Raw genomic sequence first — 22,786 nt, forward strand, 5'->3', positions numbered from 1 at the left:
AAAATAGAAAAAATAATAAAAATATTAAGAATGAATGTGGAAGTGACATGTGGCATAAAAAACCTTACTTTATATATATACTATTGATTATTTTTTGCTCATGTTTGTTACTAATATTTCTTTAGAGGATTTAAAATCCAATCTTTAACATTATTTTTTGCTTACGTTTGTTACTAATTTTTTTAAGAGGATTTAAAGTCCAATCTTTACATTATTTTTTGCTCACGTTTGTTACTAATCTTTTTTTAGAGGATTTAAAGTCCAATCTTTACCATTATTTTTTGCTCATGTTTTTAACAATTGATCAAAGGTTAAGGAAGAGTGAACTTATATCAATAAAATAATATGGAAATACTGTTTTTTGTGGAAGGGATATGAAAATACATGGCAATCTTTGTCGGTTGTATTGAGGGGAACAACACAGATGTACAACATAAAATCAGTTGATAAAAAAGTAACATGAGTTTTTGTTTTGTGCTATTTTTTGTGAGTTTAATTTGTGGTTAACGGAGGTAAAAGAGGGTTAACGGGGACGATTAGAGACATTGATTAGTAATCCACATGTTATTTTATAATTGGCTAACATAACAGTTCATAATGAATTATTTATGAGTTTTCACTTTAAATGGAATTTATTCTTATTTGTTTGTTACATGTCTTATTTTTATTTAAAATAAAATTAAAATTAAAACTTAAGGGTATTCTTGGAAAGAAAAGTTCAACCCAAAAGTGTGTTGAAAGGTAGTTTTCTTTATATATAGTATAGAATAGTATAGATACGTCGTCGCAAGCGTCAAGTGAGAAAAGTAAGCTAGCAAAAAAGAGAGAAAGTATGAAATCGAGAAACCCTAGTTTAACCTATCCTTCTGTCGCATCCTGCTCCTCCTGCGTCGATTACACGGTGAAGAGGGAGAAAAATAAGTTCAAGAAAAGCTCCAAAGCTCTCGAACATCATATTCATTCTCGTATCAGCTTAAGGATTTTGAAGGAAGTTATTTTTCAACTAAAGGAGGAGGTTAAGTCGGAAGATAATATATCTAATTCTTATTATTATTATTTCATATTTAGGACAAGCCTGATGCAACGAGATCACTTGGAGTTGGACGATTATCCCTCTATGACCCCTACTTCGTAGACGAAGACACCTGGTGTGGCCCACGAGCTTTTCACGAAAACTTTTTTCAAATGTTCAGAGAAGCAGCAAAAAATTTTGCTTTAAGTAATGTTATACTACTGCACTTTATTGTTTTGTTTTGATTGTTCTTAGCATGTTCGTTTCCTTCTTCGTCCTGATTTCGAATTCTTCCTTTTAATTTGCAGAAAAAAACCAACCATTGCCTGAACCAACAATCAAGTTATACAAGCGGTATATACAATTTCCCCCCACTTCAATTTAATATGTAATTTACATTTACATGAACGAGTTCATTTCCATCTCCAGCTTTCAAATCTCAGGGTTGCAACTCGTCTTAGCAATTATACAGTTGGTGAACTTCCCAAGGCTTTTAAACACATCCCCTCAATGACACATTGGGAGGATGTTTTATCTATAACTCAACCCGAGAATTGGTCTCCAAATGCTGTCTACCAAGCCACTAGGATATTTTCTTTTTATGGTGCAAAAATGGCTGAGCGCTTCTACAGCCTTGTGCTGCTTCCAAGAATCAGAGAAGATATAAGAAAGAACAAATGGCTGCATCTTGCGTTATACCATTCACTCAAAATGGCATTGTACAAACTTTCTGCTTTCTTTAACGGAATACTGTTTCCGATGTGTGAGGTACTCCATCATATCTATGTTGCTTTTTATATTTATGTTCCTAACTAATCATTGCTTGATATTTTTAGTATGTATGTGATATTCTGTTGGTATACCTTAGACTTTGATTTTCCATCCACTTACGTAAATATCTTTCTGAAGTTGGTAGTTTCTGCAATGTAAAAACTGGGATGTGATCTCACTAAATTTATGTATTTGGATGTCGAGGAATCAATGTGCCACACCACACCCTCTAAAATGATTACCTATGTTCTGTTTTCTGTCATAATTATTGGAAAGAAGATACAAAAAAGATGGAATAACATGGGTGTGGAATTATGAATGAACTTGGAAAAAGTGTGATATTCGTCACGCCAAAGATGCATTGTGATTCATTTAGCTGTACTGACAAATAATACGCGCTACTGTGATTCTGAGGATAACAGAATCTTAAAATTTTAGTGTTGTTCATTTTGTCGTCAATTTCCCTCATTTCCCCATACCTTGTTTTTGTTTGTGTAGTTGCTTTTACAATTGCATGCACATTTGCTCTGATATTATTTTTCTGAGGGGTCTTGTAGAATGACCAACACTTTTCATTTTATTTAGGAAATTAATAAATTACCCTGAAGATATCATAATTTTGAATTTATTCATTGTTAAGTATACTATTCTTTTTTTAATCATATTTTACATGAATCATAAGTGGTCTCAACAAAACCTACAAATTTACATGTTCATTCATTTTTCTTTTCTGGTTTGACAATATTCTTAACGTACACTGTACAGTCACGTACATGCACTCTTAGGGAAGCAGTCATTATTGGAAGCATTATAGAAAAGATTTCTATTCCCCCGCTCCATTCAAGGTATGTTAACTTGGTCAATCATATCTTTTTAAAAATTGGATGCAATGAAGCCAAGTGTTTTCTTTTCTTTTGTAGAGTACACTGATGTGTGTCATAGTGGTCAAGGATCGGTTTCTCATACTTAAGTTTAGAAAGGTTGCATTTATTATAGTAGAAAGAAATTAGGAATTAATTTCTTTAGTAAAGCATTGCTAATTTATTTGATCATATCTCCTTATCATCATTAGCCGGTAAAATTGTTTACATTCTTTCTTCATTATCAATGTTGGATTGTTCAACCTTGGATTTCCAGACTTTTTCCCATATCACCTCTATTTTGGTTGTATGTTATATTTTCCTATATACTATTTACTAATATGGAAGCAAGTTAAAAATATCATGGCAAGTCTATTTGTTTGCATGTGTTATTCCCCAGCGTTTAAAAGTTACTGCTATACTTAGTGTACATCTTTCATGTAAGAATTGAAGTTAAAAGTATGAATTTTTTCATGTTTGACTCATGTACAATCAGTGTCTGATGCACCCAAATTTATGGACATGTATACAGTGTTACACTACTGAAGCTTGCTGAGATGGATTATTGTGACGCTACAAGGTATTTAACATTGTTGTTCGTTAGAAGAATTTATAAAATAGAATCGATGAATGGGGCTCTAACCGTTGCTATGAAATCATGGAGTAGGAGTTCATATTTAAAAATTGCTTAAAACATATGTTCCACGTAATGAATCACACTTCAACCGTTGTATAATGGTAAGATAAATTGATAGGTGGTATGGCAATTGTTATTTTTTAAACAAATAAAATAAATTAACAGCAAGTGGTAGTAGTTTATGCGACATGTAAACTTTAAATTTTTTTGGTTATGCGAAAAGAGGTCACACAGTTTGTTGATTTGACTAAACATTGAGTTAAGGAACTACAAAAATAGAACACTATATAAGTTTTCTGAAAAACTCATATTTTCCTCTCAATATCTGATAGATACTAATGGTGATGATAATTGCAGCTATTTCATAAAGCTTTTTCTGAAGAAGAAGAAATATGCTTTGCCGTATCACGTGATTGATGCACTTGTTGATTATTTCATGAAATTTGCCAATGAAACTAGGATAATGCCTGTTATATGGCACCAGACACTTCTTACATTTGTGCAGAGGTCGGTGATTCTTCTTTTTTTGTAATTTTTTGTTACATACCAAACAATGTCTTGATTCAGCAGTGACCAGGAAATTCTAGCTCCAGTATTGAGCATGCATATTTTATTGAAACGATAATAAGAGGAACGATAGGCAGTGTAAAGGTAATAGGTAACCCTTGGCTAGTTAGGTAGTTGGTTACTTGGGGAGTTAGTTAGAAAAATCAAGTTATGTTTCATATAAATACTACAGATGATTGAGAATGATTGAGGGATATCCTATTATTTGTGCTAGATTTGAGGCCTTCTGTATTGAGAGGTGCAGACCCTCAAAGCCCAAGTAACATTGTAATCACGGGAGTTTCCCTATTTTCTTGTACACTGTTTAGTACAAGAGATTTTTCTAAGAGAGAGATTGCAACGAGAGAAAAAGCAGACAAAGATAAGATACAAGTTCCTATCAATAGGAGGCATGACATGAGAAGAAAAGGGTACTGCTTTAGGCTAGAAGTATATTGTAAGGGGCTAATTTTCATGTTTTTATTCATCAAAATCAGTTCCTAATAGAGGGACTCTGTTATCCCTGTAGATTTTTGTCTCTACTAATTCGGTAATCACTTTGATTTATATTTGGAGGAACAATATTCAATGAAAAATTCATATTCTTAAAGATTTTTCATATTATCTGATTCAATGTATTGGACCCTTTGGATTAGTCGGTCCTTGAATCGGACACCGAGTTTTCCAAAAAAAGAAAACTGCCCAATGTTCTTTTTGAATTTTAAGCTATTCGGATATGATATTTGTTTCAGGTACAAAAATGTGCTGCAGAAGGAAGATAAATATAATTTAAAGTTTCTACTGGAAATGCAAATGCATAAATTAGTGAGAGCACTAGAACTGATAGTCTGTTTTTCTCGTTTTCTCAAATATGGTTGGGATTGATATTAATTTTCGTTCTGCAGGTTACACCCGAAGTTGGTAGAAAGCTAAACCACAGTTATAACCGAGGTGAAAAGGAGGATGATCTCATGTCAATTTATATCCTTTTCAAGACATTGTTCTTCGTGAGAAAATACACGTCGAAATTTTTATTGTTACTGTTGGTGACATATGTTTGATTGTTTTCTGAATGCCTATTTTGATCGAAGGGTTTACTTGATCCAAACCAAATACCTTATTTAAAACATAGTATGTGTCTGATTCTAACTTATGTGTAACCAACCTATTATCATCAATCTTATCGATTGTGGATGGCGGAATGGCAAAAATCTGCCATGGCACCGCCATCCTTAACAAATTGGCTATGGGGGTTGTCTAGAAATCTGCAAGTGCAATCTACCTTGGTAGATACTTGACAACACTGGTTATGATTGTGAAAAACTGTGTTGCCTGCTCTTTCCTTAACAACTCGATACCTTGTTCAGTATCTGTGATAAACAAGACTATTGAAGAAGTTGGATTTGACATTTCAGATGTACCAATGGAGGACTAATTTAATGTGGTATGCTTCTGATCTTATCTTTAGATTTTTCTATTTTGGGTTTTACCCTTCTATTAAAAACCATGTCTTTCTCTTATGACTACTATATATCTTGATGAAAGATGGGTAAAATACTCTTGCACTACTACCACCCACTAGTTAAAAAAAAAACTTAATTATACTCTATTCATTCAATTCTGTTCTGCCTCTTCGTTTCTTTTGAGACTGAAATCCTTATACAACCTACGTCGACGACCTTCTATTCTTGGTTCATTTTTGTGACCGTCTATTTACGTTGAGTTCGTTTTTGAGTCTCCGTTTACGACGTGCTTCCATAGTTATTACTTATTAATAATTCTTCCACTTTTATTTGCAATTTGCATTTACTTTTTAGTCATTAAGTTCTCGTGTATTATGAAATACAGATGTGGCGGAAATAGAGGAGATACGCTCGTATGCAAAACCAAGTGCTCAAGGAACTTTGACCAAGAAGTTTGTTTATATTTTATAATTTATTTTGTTATCTACTTTGAATTGTCGGACTTATAATACTTTTTGGAAAATGTTAACTTGTGTCTAAAGGCACATGATAAGGATTTAAAAATAGAATTAAAAAATAAAGGTTTTGCATTGAAAAGGTAAGTTTTTAAACTTTTAAGATTATGAATGCACACTTTATAAGATTGCGTGAATGTTTATGTTGTAGCTATTTTGTAGCAATCTATGTCAACTCAGTGCAACTATATATTTGTTTTATGAGCATTAGGCTGTTTATTTGGCACTTGGTAAATCATCTTATTCAGCATGCCTACTGTTATCCTTACATCAAATACCATGTTTATGCATATGACTCACTGACTTTAAACAATTTGTCAAAATGTTTCTCTCTGTCGTTAAAAGGTTTATAATGTGAATAACATCAGGGCCTCGGGTATTTCTGATGCAGTGAGGAGTTTTACGATTTTTGGGGGTAAACTAGTTGGAAAAACTTTTGTTGTTAGAAGGTTTGAACCTAGGACCTCCAACTTCTTTTTCACTTGGCTCAAACCAGTTGAGCTACCCAACCCCCTCAAAAGGTTTATAATGTGAATAACATCAGGGCCTCGGGTATTTCTGATGCAGTGAGGAGTTTTACGATTTTTGGGGGTAAACTAGTTGGAAAAACTTTTGTTGTTAAAAGGTTTGAACCTAGGACCTCCAACTTCTTTTTCACTTAGCTCAAACCAGTTGAGCTACCCAACCCCCTCAATCCTCAATTACAATGTTAATATAATTTCAGTAGATGTTTGGGTTGATCTTCGCAAGATAGATGTTGTTCATGAATATTCAACTGAGGCAGATTCTTTGAATGTGATCATAGCAATGTCTATGTCTCAATGCTCAAATCATATTAATTCTATGTTTAGAATACTGGTTAACCAATTGACTCATTATTAGCTAAATTTGTTTTGGCAATTATGCTGATTCAGAGGATGTGCCCGAAGGTTTTGCTTCTGCTTTGACCTCCGATTTTGTTTTTCCATTGAAAAAAACTAATCAATATTTCTAATTCAATGTTTTTAACATAGAATTAAAAATTAGGGAAATGTTAACCGGATGCTAAAAAAGGAAATTATATAATAGTTATTGCATTAAAAAACCTTTTTTTAGCTTCATTGCACCGGTTAGCATGACCCATAAAAAAGTGTATTTGTAAAAATCTTAAATCTTTGACCTCTTGTTAAGTACCAATTAATTGTTGAAGATTTCATTTTCTGATAAATTGCAATTCAAGTAAGTTGTCCCTTGACAATATACTTCATTCCAACTTCGATGCAGCTTCTCCTTTCCTTTTCCTGAGGCTATGACTTAACTCTGGATAAATACCATACGGCATGCCATTTTGAAGTTGCTTGTTGATGATGGTGATGATTGCACTTAAATTTCATTTCGTGTGTGAACACACTACGCTTTAGGCATCATAATACTAACAATAGTAAGATTTGCATAGTCTAAAAAGTTTATTCTATTAAGATCATATTCCTATCTTAGTATGTTGGCCAACTAGTCTCATACAAGAAAAGTGGTTAGCAGAAAAAACTTGATGGGTCATTCACAACAAGTTTATCAGATAATTGCAAGTATTGAAATCCATAAGATATCATACCTTGTTTTGAGAAATTAAGTATCAGCTATATACTTGCACATTCCATTATGACATAACCATTTAAACAAGCAATTAAAATAGAATTATCAATAAATAAAAATAACAAAGCACCAACTACATATGAGTTTTTTCGGGGTAGCTTTATGGGCGGTTGGGACTTGGGTAGGTAGGGGAATGTTTTTGCAGCTTTGTAAAATGGTAAAGCAAAAACACTCCACACCCACCAAAGCTGGAGAACTATAATTTAAGAGGTGAAAAGTTTTGAAAATAAAAATTCATCTCTTTTTTCCCCTAAAATAAAAACATCTCTTTTTTATTCAAGGCACGCTTGTTTTGGACTGTTCCATAATATATCCTAAGTTGCAAGGAAATTCAACAAAAATCCTTGCAACTTAAATCATCAATCTTTGAGACCAAGCTACATGAGCAATGAATTAGTTGTGCCATCAACAGCCTTACATACGCAAGGAAGATCATCCATAGCTTTGAACCAGCAGCTTCAAGTTAAGGATACTACGGTCACTACCACACTTGCTCCTATGAGACCAAGCCAATTTCTTGAAGAGAAAAGATGACCTCCCTTGGATATCATGAACAATCATCCATATTGGAAGAAAAATTTACATGATAATTTTTCTAATAGTACCAGTGAGACACAATTTGGAAACAACACAAGAAGAAGGGAACATATATCAAATCACAAGGGATTGTCGGTGTAAATTACCTTTACACCGATCAAATCACCACATAAGTCCATTTTTAACCGTTGTTTAAAAACAACTATACCATATACTTGATTCTTATTGGAAATAAGTGCTAAACAATTTTATACTGACAGTGCATATGTCCTATTTTTTCATATTATAAAAAGAAAAAAAGTATACGCATGTTTTGGATTTTTAAGAATTCTGTAGATTAGAAAACAACATAGGAAAATCAACTCATGTTAATCTCCAAATAATTAGAGTCTAGTGATTGAAACCAAAATAAAAGAGTAAATAAACATTTTAGTTATTGAAATTTTAAAGTTCAGTTAATTTAGTCTCTTGAAATGAAAAATATCATTCAATTTAGTCATTTTCTCAAATTGTGTACCATAATTTTAAGGATTTTATGTTTTTTTTAATGTAACAAAAGACTATTTAAATCAATATGTGAGGTATATACATTGCCTTAATCACATTCATAGAATCAGTCTCAGTTTGAATATTCAAGAACAGGATATATCTAGCAAATCAACTCAAGCCTCTAGTGAAATGTATAACTTCAATACATTTAAGTTAAAAAGAATTATTTGATGATCAATACATTATGATCAACATTAACTTCAATACAAATCTCACTAACAGGAAAGCTAGATAAGCTAAAACAACCAAGCAAAGCTGGTATATAAGAATAAAATGTATAACTGGACATATTATTCATGCTTAACAGAGGTGGCATTAATGAGTAAACAGGCTACACCATGAACAACAAAATCTTTTCCCACTAGTTTACCCCAAAAAATGATAGTTAAACTTAAACTCCACACTGCATCATAAATACTCTGATGTTATTCACATTATAAACCTTTTAAGGACAAAGAGAAACATTTTGACAAATTGTTTGAAACGACTCAAACTATTAAAATAAAATACAGTACAAATGAAATCTGCCCATAAAGTTTTAAAATAGCCCACTATATGATTTCTATGTTTTCATTTCAGCTAAAATTTGTAGTGAGCATGCAGTTTTTCACATAGTCTCATCCCATGAAACTTTCCCCCTCAATTATTTAGAGTTAAAGCATGTTTATATACTAATTTATTTTTATGTCTAAAGCATTTAGAAGTATTGATTAATTTTTTTAATGGAAAACTGATATTTCAATTTCATTTACTGTAGAAAGAATTTAGCATGAAATCAGCGGTCAAAGCAGCATAATAGAAACTGATATTTCAATTTCATTCACATCCTCTATCCAAACTAAATCAACATTTGCAAAAGCAAATTTAGCTAATAAACGATCTAATAGGATTGCAACTATAATAAAGGATCAAAACAATAAAAAAGAACTGAAGTCTAACCATAAAGTTTGGTAGTTCTCTATACCAACCCAAAATACTATTTCAGCAGTGTACAATTTAGACATTGACTTCATTACATTCGAGTAATCTGTTTCACTTAGAATATTCAGAAACAAAATCTATCCAGCAAAATACATAGATTTTCCATAAGCAACTTCACTACTGTTTGACCATCAACAACGTTTATCCCATTTGTCAAGTTGGTTGCGGAAGATACATTGCATCTGCCATGAGCAATATATAAAGTTGAGAATTCCCTCAAATATAAATTTTAAATTTATAATATTAATAGTAAGCAATATAAAAAGTAGCAACAGTAACAATAGTAGTTTGAAGACCAAAACAAAGGCAAAAGAAAAATACCGTGACATAAGGAAAAATCCTGGCACAATAGATGGAGAATCCAGTGTAAAACTTCAAAGGTCCTCCTGCTATGAGAGTTTTGACAGCACAGTCAACAAAGCCAGTGTATGGATATTTCCCTTTGTCATCAGGTTGCATCTTCTTAATTTCAATCATCACATATTCAAATGGTAAACAGCAAACAGCTGCAAGAAACGTGGCTACAAAAATTGTACCTGGACAAGAAACTCAGTAGCGAATTAGTGTTCAATAAAGGAAAAACCTTAGAGTGCAAATAAAATGAAACAAAGAGCATCAGACAAAGTTAAGAGACAAATTTCAATAGCACGGATGAAACAAAAACATATAGAAAAAGGTAAAGACTCAATAAAAGATTGTATCATTGAGCTCCACAAGCTATGGAGGATAAGTTAAGTCAAATTGAGTCATGAAGTTAAGATTGATTTCTTATTCAGTTGAAAACTTCAGTTTGAAATAGGCCTGGCATGGATAGTTCAACTCATTCAGCCCAACAGAAAACGGTATTTATTTGAACTAGTATGTTTTTCTGTCAAAAAACTTCCAATCAAAGAGTTTGAGCAATTTTGGCTTAAAAGCATTTTTTAAATAGCAAATAATCAGAAACAAACATGACCTGAGATGAATTATTTCAGTTTATTGCTATCAAGATTATATCCAAAGGAAAAAGCAAAATACAAAGAGATAGGAGTTACTTAATACATATCACAATGCTTGTGATCTACATGAATCTAGTTTGCTAACAACACATACATTTAGGGGAGAGCCTATTAGGTAATCCCACCAATTAGCTAGTAAATAGAGTGAGAGATGCATGGGATACTATGTCGTTAAATCGGATAACTGAACCCCAAAAACCATTGTAGCGTGATAGCCGCTATTCCAAAAACTAAAACATAGTACACAAATAATACATAGATCCCAATAGTATACATATGTACTAAAAATGAATGAAATATAAAAAACCAAAGAGACAGACTATATATGTTGGCAAACATTTGCACTTAACAATAAATTTAGAAACAAGTTCAAGTAAGATTATTTACCAACCACTGCAGCCATTTCTTCAAGACCAACAACATCCTTGAAGAACTCAACACTTTGAGGATAAATTGCATGCACTGTATGGGCTCTTACTACAGTAATGCCAATAGTTTGCACACATGAGATACCCCTTTGAATATCAGCCACCATTAATTCCGTTCTAAAAAAAACATTAAAACCATTAAAGTAAGTTAAAACATGATAAAAGAAATTGCAACATAAGGTAATTGAAGTGAATCCAAATCCAATAGTAATTAATGAATAATCTGATTGTGACGACTCACATCAACGATCCAAGTAGAGCAGCGACAAATGCATAGAGCTCGAGTAACATAGCTAGTAGACCCTGCAATGCATGAAGTGAAGTGATTCAGTTTAGATTCATACCTCAACAATAACTCACAATTCATAAAATTCAAAGCAACAAAATATATAAATCCCCTTCCAGTAGCAAAACACGAACAATAAGGGAATTAACCAAAAACTACATGCAACAGAATATGATAATAACTATAGTAGTTCATCAACAAAACAAAATCATCGCAACAAAGTTTTGTTAGCACCAACCAATAGAAAAAAAGTTTACAGATTAAAACATGCATGTAGTTTTTGGAAACCAGTAGATTCATACCTCAAAGTATTGACTCATAGTTGATTAAGTAAGTAGAAATGCAATTGAAATTATGAACGAAGATTAAGCAAGCAAAGCAGGGAAGTATGATACAATAACAAGATTTCTAGGCCTAAGTGATAAGTTATCTCCAAAACCACAGTCAATAATTTAGCCTTATTTCCTATATATGTAGTGATTAATGAACAATTAGTTGGTTCAATTTCTACCAACATTCCCACTTCAACGTATATGAATATGAAGCACGGACACAGACACGGACACCGGATACGACATTGGCACAGACACGTCAACACGGATAAAATTTTACGAAAATAACATAATTGATTGTAATCACAAGTTTCGGTGTTTAGTCGTGTCGGTGTCGGATACGATACATGTCGGACACCGGTACCACGCCTTCAATCAGAAGTGTATGTGCAACACAAAACTTCCATAGTCCAAAGAATCCCTACATTTTGTTCGTTATCAACGCTTGCCACAAATTTCAATCGTAAAATTTAACTAAAATTCACATCAACTATACAAAACGCGAAGCTCTGTGTCGTTTTACAGTACCAATTTTGAAAAAACGTAATGCAGATAGGAACCGAAATGTAGAGCGATTAAGAGAGTAAATCGAAGTACCTATCGGTAGGTGTTGAAGATCTAGATAAGAAAAACGCAAACGATTCGTCTCGAAAAACCTTAGAACTTGAAAAACAAAGAACGGAGAAGATGAGAAGAATAAAAGCAAAATCACAGAGCTTCACGTTTAAGCACGTAACGGAAATAAAGAAGAACTAAGAGAAGAAAAATCAAAGTAAAAAATGTATTGAAAACAAAGGAAGAAATTAGAAGAAACAGAACCATAAGGAAGAAAGGAACAATAAGCTCAGACTTGGGCATGATGAACGAAGAGTCTTCAAATCTTCAAAATCCCGAAATACTTGGAAAAGTGTCACTGTTCAAACATATAGGAACGAGTAAATAGGCAATTACCCCTGAAATTGTAAGTTTCGTCAATTACCCCTCTGAAATTAACAAAACTTCAATTACCCCCCTAAAATTGCACAACGTTAATCAATTTACCCCTCCGTCAAATTATTCTGTTAGTCAACATGACGTTTTGCAAATACCCCCGAAGTTTTGCACTTATGTGCAAAATGCCCCCTGAACTTGAAAATTTATATTTTTTCTGGACTTGTTGGAAGTGATTACATTGTTTTTTGGCATGAATATCCATCAAGGATGTCTTTCTGGGTGACTGCACAATAGCAAATAATTATTGGGAATGGATTCTTTGATCCTTCAAGGATGTCTTTTTGGGTGACTGCACAACAACAATGTTGCTGATACATGTGAGCCGAGGATGCATTCTTTTAAAGTTACTTGAATGACGCTACTATGTTGATAGAAACTCTCTTAAGTTGAAGATATGAATTATTATTCATGAGTACTGCTTTTAGAGAAAGCAATTTAAGTTCTTTATTTATGGTTGACAATTAACTACCGCATGATTTTAATATTTTTAGTTTAGATTTTCTTTAACAAAAGATAAGATGTTATTTTATTAACTAAACAGATATTTTTCCAATATAGAAAAGGAAAGACTTTATTAAGAACACTAACCCAAAAACAATGTGTAAAATGATTTCTGATTATATCAAGTTAAAAAAGTTACGCACACATTGCTATAGCACAAGACTTGCAAATAAAGAACTCTCCCAATAGACAACACGTAATTGATTCAAAGTAAATTCCCTCACAAAAGCAAAGATAACTAGTATACTTCTGCCCTCAACCCACGAAATGATGATACTTCCATCTCTTGACTTGCAACATGTTAAATCACAATCTACAATGTTTTCCAATCAAAATTTGCAATATTCTTCAATTACTTCAGTCAACAAATTATACAAGTCTTGGCATTTGGTTCATGTATCTCCATTCAGCTATTGCACAATGTTCTTCATCTCCTCTTCCACATTTGTCAAGGATAAGAAAAAAAAATATAAATTTTCAAGTTTGGTGGGCATTTTGCACATAAGTGTAAAACTTCAGGGGGGTATTTGCAAAATGTCATGTTGACTAACAGAAGAATTTGACGGAGGGGGTAAATTGATTAACGTTGTGCAATTTCAGGGGGGTAATTGAAATTTTGTTAATTTCAGGGGGGTAATTGACGAAACTTACAATTTCAGGGGGGGTAATTGCCTATTTACTCATATAGGAACTCATATTCTCTCTATTTTTGCAAACTTCCGATGTGGGACTTACTTCATTTATTTTTCATAACTTTATTCAAATCATAAATGAAGTGGTCTACATTAATAAATGTTCTTTTAATTGGAAATAAATTAAGTCATGCCACTTATAGTAATCTATTTCTGTCATGCATGTGATGATCCTATCCTGTGATGCACTTAGTTTTAGAGAATTATTGTACCAAATCTCTTTTTTAATTAAAAAAAATGAAGTCTCTTTTTTAATCATAATATCATATTGCTCTTGGAGTTTAGTTCAGTAGGAACAATGCATGATATATGTAAGATCTGAGGTTAGAACTCCAACCACAACCAAAAAAATCATACTACCATATTAGAAATTGCGATTATGCAAAACACAACCCCACAAAACTAATTTGTGAAATGAGAATCGTCCCTACTTATAAATCTATGTTTAGACTATCTTTCGTTCGATATGTGACTCTTTAACAACTAACATAAGAATCAAATAAGAAACGATGAGGCGAAAATAACAGTACTAAACATTATTGTATATGTACATCTGGGACATATTATGAAATCTTGAATCCATTGTAGGCACCACAAAGTCCAAAAGAATACCAATTAGGATATGTATTCTTCTCTGTAAAATATTGATATTAAAAAACTGCAAATGTGTTTCAATGCTCAATTTTAAGAAGACAACATATGTCAACAAAATTGAAAACAGCAAAGAAGTGTTTTGCATTACCGCTATTGTTTTGATGTGCTAAGTGTAAGTTAGAAGTTCTATGTTTGATAAAATAGTTAGAAGTGTTCGATTTTCTAGTCGAAATTCAAATTTCAATTTGCTGGTGCGTTTTAGGAGCATAGCTCATTCTTCTAAACTCAACATTGTTGGTTAACAATGCTAATTCATCACTACATAATAATTCACATTATTAATAATATGACTGGATAATGTTGAGACTACATATTAGATTTTGATAATTTCGTAAATTAGAAAACAAAATAGGAAAATAAACTTGTGCTAACCTCCAAACAATCAGAGTCTAGTGATTGAAACAAGAACAAGAGAGTCAATAGATATTTTAGCAGATGAAATTGTAAAAAGTCATTTTAGTCTCACGAAACTACGATAGTGTCTTAAATTGAAAATATCAACCAATTTTGTAATGTTCTAATTTTATACCACAATTTTAAAGCTTTTATATTTATTTTGATGGAGCAAAATAAAAGACTGTTTAAAATACTATGCATGTCTATTAATAGCTTTCTATCATATTCAAAGTGTTTATTCCCTAATTACCCTTTAATTAATTTAGATTTAATTTTTCAATAACTTTTTTATTCTCATTGAGTAAGTTCTTATTAGAAATCCATGTGAGTTTAACTCAGTTGGTACGAATATTGTGTAATATATGCAGGTCTGGGTTTGAGTTATAAATATCTCACTTATTCTCTTTAAAAAGAGAACTTTTAGCCACTATACTGCTTAACAATTTTTTTTCCTTATTAGAGGTCATTTGCAATATACTGTTACTATTTTATTACTTTAGAACATAGAATTAGATTAACTATATTTCATAATAAGTATGAAAATAATTATATTGACTTATATATGAGATCGGATTGAATATTGTTTTTACAAAACAAATTTATCGGTTATATTTATGGGGGGGGGGGGGGGGGGGGGGGGGGGGGGGGGTGGGAATTACATATAGACCAAATACATTAAAACATTAGATAATGTGACCGGATTTTATCAGTAAAAAATCTAGGTTATAATGCGAATCGCAATATATAGGTTACTTTTTATTAAAAGGTTACTGCTTGAATGTTGGGGTCCAGCATGATGATATGACATTTTTAGAGCTGAAAACTTCTAAACAGGGGTCCAAGGTATCTCTGCTGCTTCATGCATTTTATACTCATTCGAGTAAACTTTCAAAAGAGCCATAAAAGACAGAGAACCCATGAACAATCAATCAAGCAGGAAAAGTTCTTAAAATATACTCCCTCCGATGCTTATTATAAGAAACAATTGACTTTTTTGGTTCATTGTGTAAGTGATGTCTCTAGTCTATATTTACAATAAGATACATTAATTATTCGATGAACTTAAAAAGTTAACTTTTTCTTATAATAAGGACCGGAGGGAGTATTAATTATAGTTATAATTTGAAAAAAGTAATTAATGTTGTATTGAAAAGTGAAATGGGTCAAGATTCTTGGGACAATATTTTTTTACAAATGGCTCAGTTATCATAGGACGGAGGGAGTACTATTTTTAGTAGTAGTCTCAACCTATACCTATGCAATAATGCATAGGATAGAAAAATGTGCAATAATGTATAGGATAGAGAGACCTATAAAAATGGGAAATGTTAACGAGTGCCCCCGGAGCACTCGTTAAGCACTTTAATTAGTAAGTTCTTTATGAAAAGTTGTGTATTGAGTGCATTGGAAATTGTAATAGTTGACTTTTTAAAAGAATATTTTCTAAATTTAGTATGCTTAAAGAGTGCCCCGGGGGCACTCGTTAACAAGACCTATAAAAAATTACTACCTCCGCCCCTAATTATAAGATCCTTTTGAGAAATTTTTTCTCTTTTTATAAGACCTCTTTGCAATTTCGAACTACATTAATTATTTTTTACATACATGCTCATATTTATTATACATTTTTTCTTCAATTAGCAATAAATAACATGTTGAAAACATAAACTAACTCTCTAAAGGATAAAATTGTAAAAACAATAGTGATTACAAACAACTTTAATACAAATATCCATTTTCTTAATTCCCGTGATTTGGCCAAAGGGTATTGTATATAAGGACAGAGGTAGTATCATTCTTCGTATTGATTATTTTTTTTTTTTGTTAACTTATGCCCTTAGGGCACATGTTAAAAAATCCAAAAGAAATAATATTCTCTAAGTGCATTTAATTGATTAAAAAGTTAAAGATTAAATGCATTGCACACATTCTAATAAATTATTTTCATATTTAAATCATTAACCTGTGTCTTGAAGAATATGTACTTCAAACTTCCATCTTAGTTCATATTTATAAGCAAAGCCTTTCAGTACTTTTACCATAGTTATCGATGTGGGACTTAAACACAAACATTCTTCTTATACATTCCCCATTTTGGTCTTGAAGATCATCAAACTTCATAAATATGTCAAATCTGCGATTGTATATTGAATATTGATCATAGGTACTTTGTCCCGTTAATGTTATAAGTTTACTATATCATGCATCACACAAGAAACGCCCAAATACACAGAATGTGAAGTTTATCTAAGCTGATATTAATCTGATTTTCATGCTTTGGCATAAGGTTATGAAGTTACAAAAAAAGGCAGAGTAAAATATTAAAGGCACAACAATTCCAAAAGAAGCATTGTTTTTTATATTGATCACCAATTAGGATGTGTATTCTTCTCTATACAATATTGTTGGAACACTAGTTAATTCTAGTGAAGAAAATTGGAAAGAAAAACACTATGAAAGAACTAGTGTGTGGGTGCGACTTAAAAATGTCCTACATTGGAGGGTCATCCCAACTAGTAAGTGTTTATATATGGGCAAAGTGACCTCCAAGGGTGTGCCCTTGGGGTACCCAATTTTGTGAACGGGTGAACGCTTACAAAATATATATATATATCACGCGCGCGACGACGCCGGCCGGGCTTGGGTCGTGGGTTGAAAAAAATGATATATATATTTTTTTTGTTACTTGAAAATGTTAAATTAATTAATTTAATCATTATCCATAAGCGCTACGCGTAACAAATAAATTTGTTACGATACGATCCGATCCAAATCGCGTATCCAGAAACTTCCGGATATATCCAATTAAGAAACAAAACGCGTTTGCTTAAGGATTAAGCAGACTTAATCCCCAAGTCACTCATTTTTTGTTACAAACTCTCCCTATAAAAGGAGAAGTTCGCCCCACTCATTCTTAATACCGAAAAGAATTTCATTGAGTTGTCGGGAATTCTTTTCTTCTCTTCTCCCTCCGACTTGTGTTAACAAGTTTCTTCTGCTTCTACTCCTTTATGTCCCTTTCGGTTTCAAATAGAGCGGTTACGTACCGTATCGAGTGGCTTCGATCAATCGATTGAACCATATTTTAAGAATGTTCTTAAGACCATAGTCCCTTTTTCGGTTTAATGTCCCTTCAGAATTAAAAGTGGTCTTAAGTTCATAGTCCCTTCGATAATATATGTCCATTCGGAATATAGAGTACTATTAAGATCATAGTCCCTTTTCATAATACTAATGTCCCGTCGGAATTAAGAATGATCTTAACAGTATATAAATTATTTCAATAATTTTCTATTTAATGAGAAATGGTGGTATCACCATATTTGAGTGGTCGTAGTGCCATATTGATGTTTTGGAGAAGTTAAAGTTAGAATGGTGGTAACACCATATTTGAGTGGTCTCAGCACCATAATAGAATGGTAATAATACCATATTAATTTGAGTGGTTTCAATATTAAAGAGTGGTCTTAGAACCATATTTGAGGGTGTAATTCTCGAACGATTTTCTACAGTGCAGTAGTTAATCGAACAGTTGTAGCTGAGCTTGTTTTATCCTGGAGGCGGCGTGGTTGATAGTCTACCTTGCACAACTTTGGGTAGTGCCACGAAACGTCTTAAAGAGAGCGACCTGGTCGTGACTCAACCTAGTAACAACTTCGGTAGATAACAGAATTTGGAAATCCAAATTTAACAGTTTGGAAATCCAAAAACAACAAATATTGATATAAAAATAATGCAAAGGTGTGTCAATGCTCAATTTTAAGAAGACAACAGATGTAAACAAAATCGAAAACTGCAAAGAAAGGACAAGTGAATGAAAATATAACCAACCATGGAAAAAGTAGTTACCTATTCTATCATGCCAAAAACAATATTAGGAGTTTCATCTCTAAGATTTTGAATGCTGATATTCATATATGGTTAGTTCCTGTAAACAGAATTCATGGTCATGATTTATATATGTTTGTTTCCCACTTGCTATAGCTGGATGCTCTACTAAAACCTAGTCTTTTATCAGCATGTGATTGCTGTGTTCCTTGACATGACTACGCTACCGAATTCTTCAAAGAAACTAAAGGTACTATCAAGATTGCCAAGATCAGATCGCAGAAAATATCAATTTGTTCGAATTACGCTATGCTACACTGTTATAGCGCTGCTAATATCAGTGGCTATTAAACAACATTTTATACAGATTAGCGTATTGTAGAACACTAGTGATTTGTTCAAATTTTATGCTATAGCTATAGCTATAGTGTGGGACATTGACATTGCCTTAATCACATTCAAAGAATCAGTCCCAATTTGAATATATAGGGAAAAAAATCTATCTAGCAAAGATCAACAGAAGCCTCTAGTGAAATGTTAATGACATGATAATTGAGAAAGCAATTCGGAAGCAATACAACAAGTTAAAAAGAATGATTTGATGATAAATACATACATGATGATCAATATTAACTTAGTAGTGAAGTTGCTTATGGAAAATTTGTCTCCTTCGCCGGGTGCCCACTGAATGCACCAAAGTCGACCTCTATCCAAACCAAACGGAATCAGCATAATTGCCAAATCAAATTTAGCTAATAGATGAGTTAATTGGTCAACAACTATTCTAAACATAATAATTAACAAAGGATGGTAGCATTTTATCCCTCCAACCCCCACCTCAATTTTTTTACTAAATGGGTTCTACGGATAACTTTACATCTTCTATCGATAATTATATATCATTACATTGTACTCCCTCCGGTCCTTATTATAAGAAACAATTAATTTTTTTGGTTCATTGTGCAAGTGATGTATCTAGTCTATATTTACAATAAGATACATTAATTATTCTATGAACCTAAAAAGTCAACTTTTTCTTATAATAAGGACTGGAGGGAGTAATATTCTAATTTGGAAAGTGTGGGTCCAACGGAGAGAGAAATTACTTATTGTAGCATCTCATCTCAATAAATGCTCTTTTTTTTTCCTCCTCAATGACTTAGAAAAATGAAACCAATAAATAAATTTTATAAAAAAAAGTTACATTTTAAAATATCAATGTGTTAAATATACAGTTCTCAAGATAAAATGTAAAGATATGAATGCATCCATGATCCAAGATAATGTACATTATTTTGAAAATGTACACTATATGATTCTTTGGTAATAGGATTGGTAAGGTGGGAGTGGTGGAGAAAAGGTACATGAAAAAGTTTTAAGCTTCATGTTGATAATGGAGTGTCTTAGGTTCAAAGACAATCCATAAACTTAATTTTGAGAATCTTATTTCTTTGGCACCTAATAATAGTTTTGGTGTGGAAGAATAAACTATTATTATCATCGAATTTTAAGAACCTATTTTTATCACGATTAAACATAATTAAAAATACAATGATAAATTATAACTAATACAAGGAAAATTCAACGTTCCTTCAACAAAAAAAGTAAAACCCAATGACAAATTTTAGAATGAATTTTTCTATGAATATCCTATATATCTTTAGTTTGGAATAAATATATATTTTCATCTCTTTTTTTTTACAAGAATAGATATTTTAATCTTTAAAATTATAAAGATCAACTAATTTGGTATATCAAATTAAGGACATACTTGCATTACTATCTCTTTTCTTTAGTATATTAATTAATAAAGGGAATGTCATCGTAAGATAGGCGAACTTAATCAACTAAAACAATTATTTACTCCACTACATTACAATCGTAATAGGGATTAAAATATCGTCCATTGGGGACAAGAGACAAGCAGAGACAAATAACTTAGTAGATATTCGTGAATAAAATGAATTGTTTTTTGGTAAGGAATAAAATGAATTGTTGAATTGTTTTTTTTTTTTTGGTAAGGAATAAAATGAATTGTTATTTCAATCATCCTACCTAATGATTTTTTTTTCCTTTCAAAAAAAAAAAATTTGTGCCTAATGTGATATACTCTTTGTTAAATATCTTATATCTAACTTATTAATGTGATATACTCTTTTCTGTCAAAAAAAATGTGATATACTCTTTGTTAAATATAAAAGACACTTTCAATATAAAAGACACTTTGTTAAATATATCTTTTTTTGGTAGTGTAGCATAATTTTTTTTGGTAGTGTTTGTTGAATATATCTAACTTATTAATGTGATGCACATTAATAAGATATATTTTTTTTCACCATAAATATAACTTATTAATGTGATATACTCTTTGTTAAATATAAAAAGACACTTTCAAATTTAATAATAAAAAAATTTAAACTCATAAATATCATTACTTAAATATAGGTGTGTGAAAGATTTAAAAAATAAATAAAGAATTTCCTTTTTCAAAAAGATAATTTTCTTAAAATAAAAATAGGCATAAATCTTTGGATTAAATATCTTATGTGAAAATGTAAAATATTTTACATGAAAAAACAAGACTTTGGGAGACTAATAAGTAGAAACTATCTATGTCACTCCTTGACAGCTCACCTACATCTTAGTTTATTTTTATAAGCAAAGCCTTTAAGTACTTTTACCAGAGCTATAGATGTGGGACTTAGGACACTGTCATTCTTTTTGTACATGTCTCCATATCCTGATTTTGCATCTTGTCAAATAATTGGCCATAATAAGTATCTTGCAACAAAGCTACAAACACCCCCCCAACCACCCAAGCACCAGCTCCAACAATGATCACCATCAAGAAGGTTATACAGTTGATACACCTAACCACTTTATGAATTTTGCCAATGACAACTTGAAGTAGGTTGCATGCTTCATATTTCATGGCATTCAAAAAGATTAATCTACACATATAGGTTACATAAATATGTCAAGATGGCGATTATGTATTGAATATTGAGCACAGATTTATAGGTACTTTACCCTGTTAATGTGCTAAGTTTACTAACGTGTATATCACACAAAAAACACCTGAAATGTACAGAATATGAAGTTCATCTAAGCCGGAATTAATCTGATTTTCATACTTGAACATAAGTTTATGAAGTTGCAAGAAAAGGAAGAGTAAAATGTTAAACAGAATTTTCTTATGCAATATAATGTAGGCTTAATTACTTTTTTGGTACCTTAACTTATTTTTTGGTTTCGTTTTGGTCCCTTAAGTTATTAACGTTACAATTTGGTCCCTTAACTTACTTTTTGGTTTCGTTTTGGTCCCTTAACTATTAAAAGTTTCGTTTTGGTCCCTTAACTTATTTTTTTTGTTTCGATTTGGTCCCTTAACTTATTTTTTGGTTTCGTTTTGGTCCCTTAACTCTAATACATTCATCCTAACGTAAAGGACCAAAGTGGTTGACGGAGGAAGAGTTAAGGGACCAAAACGAAACAAAAAAATAAGTTAAGGGACCAAAACGAAACCAAAAAATAAGTTAAGGGACCAAAACGAAACTTTTAATAGTTAAGGGACCAAAACGAAACCAAAAAGTAACTTAAGGGACCAAATTGTAACGTTAATAACTTATGGGACCAAAATGTAACCAACAAATAACTTAAGGGACCAAATCATTAGTTAAGCCTATAATGTATGTATGTATGTGTATATAATAATCAAATAAGAAACAAGAAGAAAGGATAACAGCACTCAGAATTAGTGTATATGTACCTCTGGCAACAGATTATGAAATCTTGAATCAGTTGAAGGCACCACAATTCCAAAATAAGCTTTGTTTTTTTATTTTTATTGATCACCAATTAGGATATGTATTCTTCTCTATACAATACTGATGTGAAGAAAATGCAAAGACATAAGAGTTCAATTTTAACAAGTCAACAGATGTAAACAAAAACCGACCAAAGAAATGAGAAGTGTATAAAATATAAGCAACCATGGAAAACTTTACCTATGCTATCATGCCAAAAACTAATAAGGAGTTCCATCTCTAAGATTTTGAACGCTGAGATTTATATATGGTTAGTTCCTGTGAACAAAATTCATGATCATGATTTAAATTTGAAGTTTTCACTATTGTTTCCCACTTGCTATAGCTGAGTGTTCTACTAAAACCTGG

General features: G+C 31.9%; 2 protein-coding genes across 4 annotated transcripts; one reads left to right on the forward strand and one right to left on the reverse strand.

The window, feature by feature from the left end:
* Positions 1–802: 802 nt before the first annotated feature.
* On the forward strand, positions 803–6,030 carry LOC146933340 (bystin-like). 2 transcript variants are annotated; one of them, XM_085705130.1, is made up of 11 exons: positions 803–1,015; positions 1,069–1,219; positions 1,321–1,366; positions 1,456–1,780; positions 2,549–2,628; positions 3,176–3,223; positions 3,638–3,787; positions 4,579–4,651; positions 4,732–4,807; positions 5,185–5,270; positions 5,675–6,030. In XM_085705130.1, exons 1-10 carry the CDS (start codon positions 833–835, stop codon positions 5,259–5,261), a joined length of 1,209 nt encoding a protein of 402 aa, XP_085561256.1. In that variant the 5' UTR covers positions 803–832; the 3' UTR covers positions 5,262–5,270; positions 5,675–6,030. The 2 variants fall into 2 exon arrangements, 1 of the variants encoding a protein (XP_085561256.1); XR_015007434.1 differs by lacking the exon at positions 4,579–4,651 and having other exon boundaries at positions 5,675–5,727.
* A 3,427-nt stretch (positions 6,031–9,457) lies between these two features.
* Positions 9,458–12,492, reverse strand: LOC146933341 (mitochondrial dicarboxylate/tricarboxylate transporter DTC-like). Of its 2 annotated transcripts, XM_085705132.1 has the most exons (6): positions 12,367–12,453; positions 12,145–12,210; positions 11,171–11,232; positions 10,889–11,046; positions 9,825–10,039; positions 9,458–9,685 (listed from the first exon to the last, which is right to left on the reverse strand). In XM_085705132.1, the coding sequence occupies exons 3-6, from the start codon at positions 11,218–11,220 to the stop codon at positions 9,635–9,637; spliced, it is 474 nt and encodes a 157-aa protein (XP_085561258.1). In that variant the 5' UTR covers positions 11,221–11,232; positions 12,145–12,210; positions 12,367–12,453; the 3' UTR covers positions 9,458–9,634. The 2 variants fall into 2 exon arrangements, with proteins under 2 accessions (XP_085561258.1, XP_085561257.1); XM_085705131.1 differs by lacking the exon at positions 12,145–12,210 and having other exon boundaries at positions 12,367–12,492.
* Positions 12,493–22,786: the final 10,294 nt, after the last annotated feature.

This window comes from Medicago sativa, chromosome 4 (genome assembly GCF_051527215.1).
Source record: "Medicago sativa cultivar Bolivia chromosome 4, Bolivia_mono, whole genome shotgun sequence".
In the NCBI taxonomy this organism is placed as follows: domain Eukaryota; kingdom Viridiplantae; phylum Streptophyta; class Magnoliopsida; order Fabales; family Fabaceae; genus Medicago; species Medicago sativa.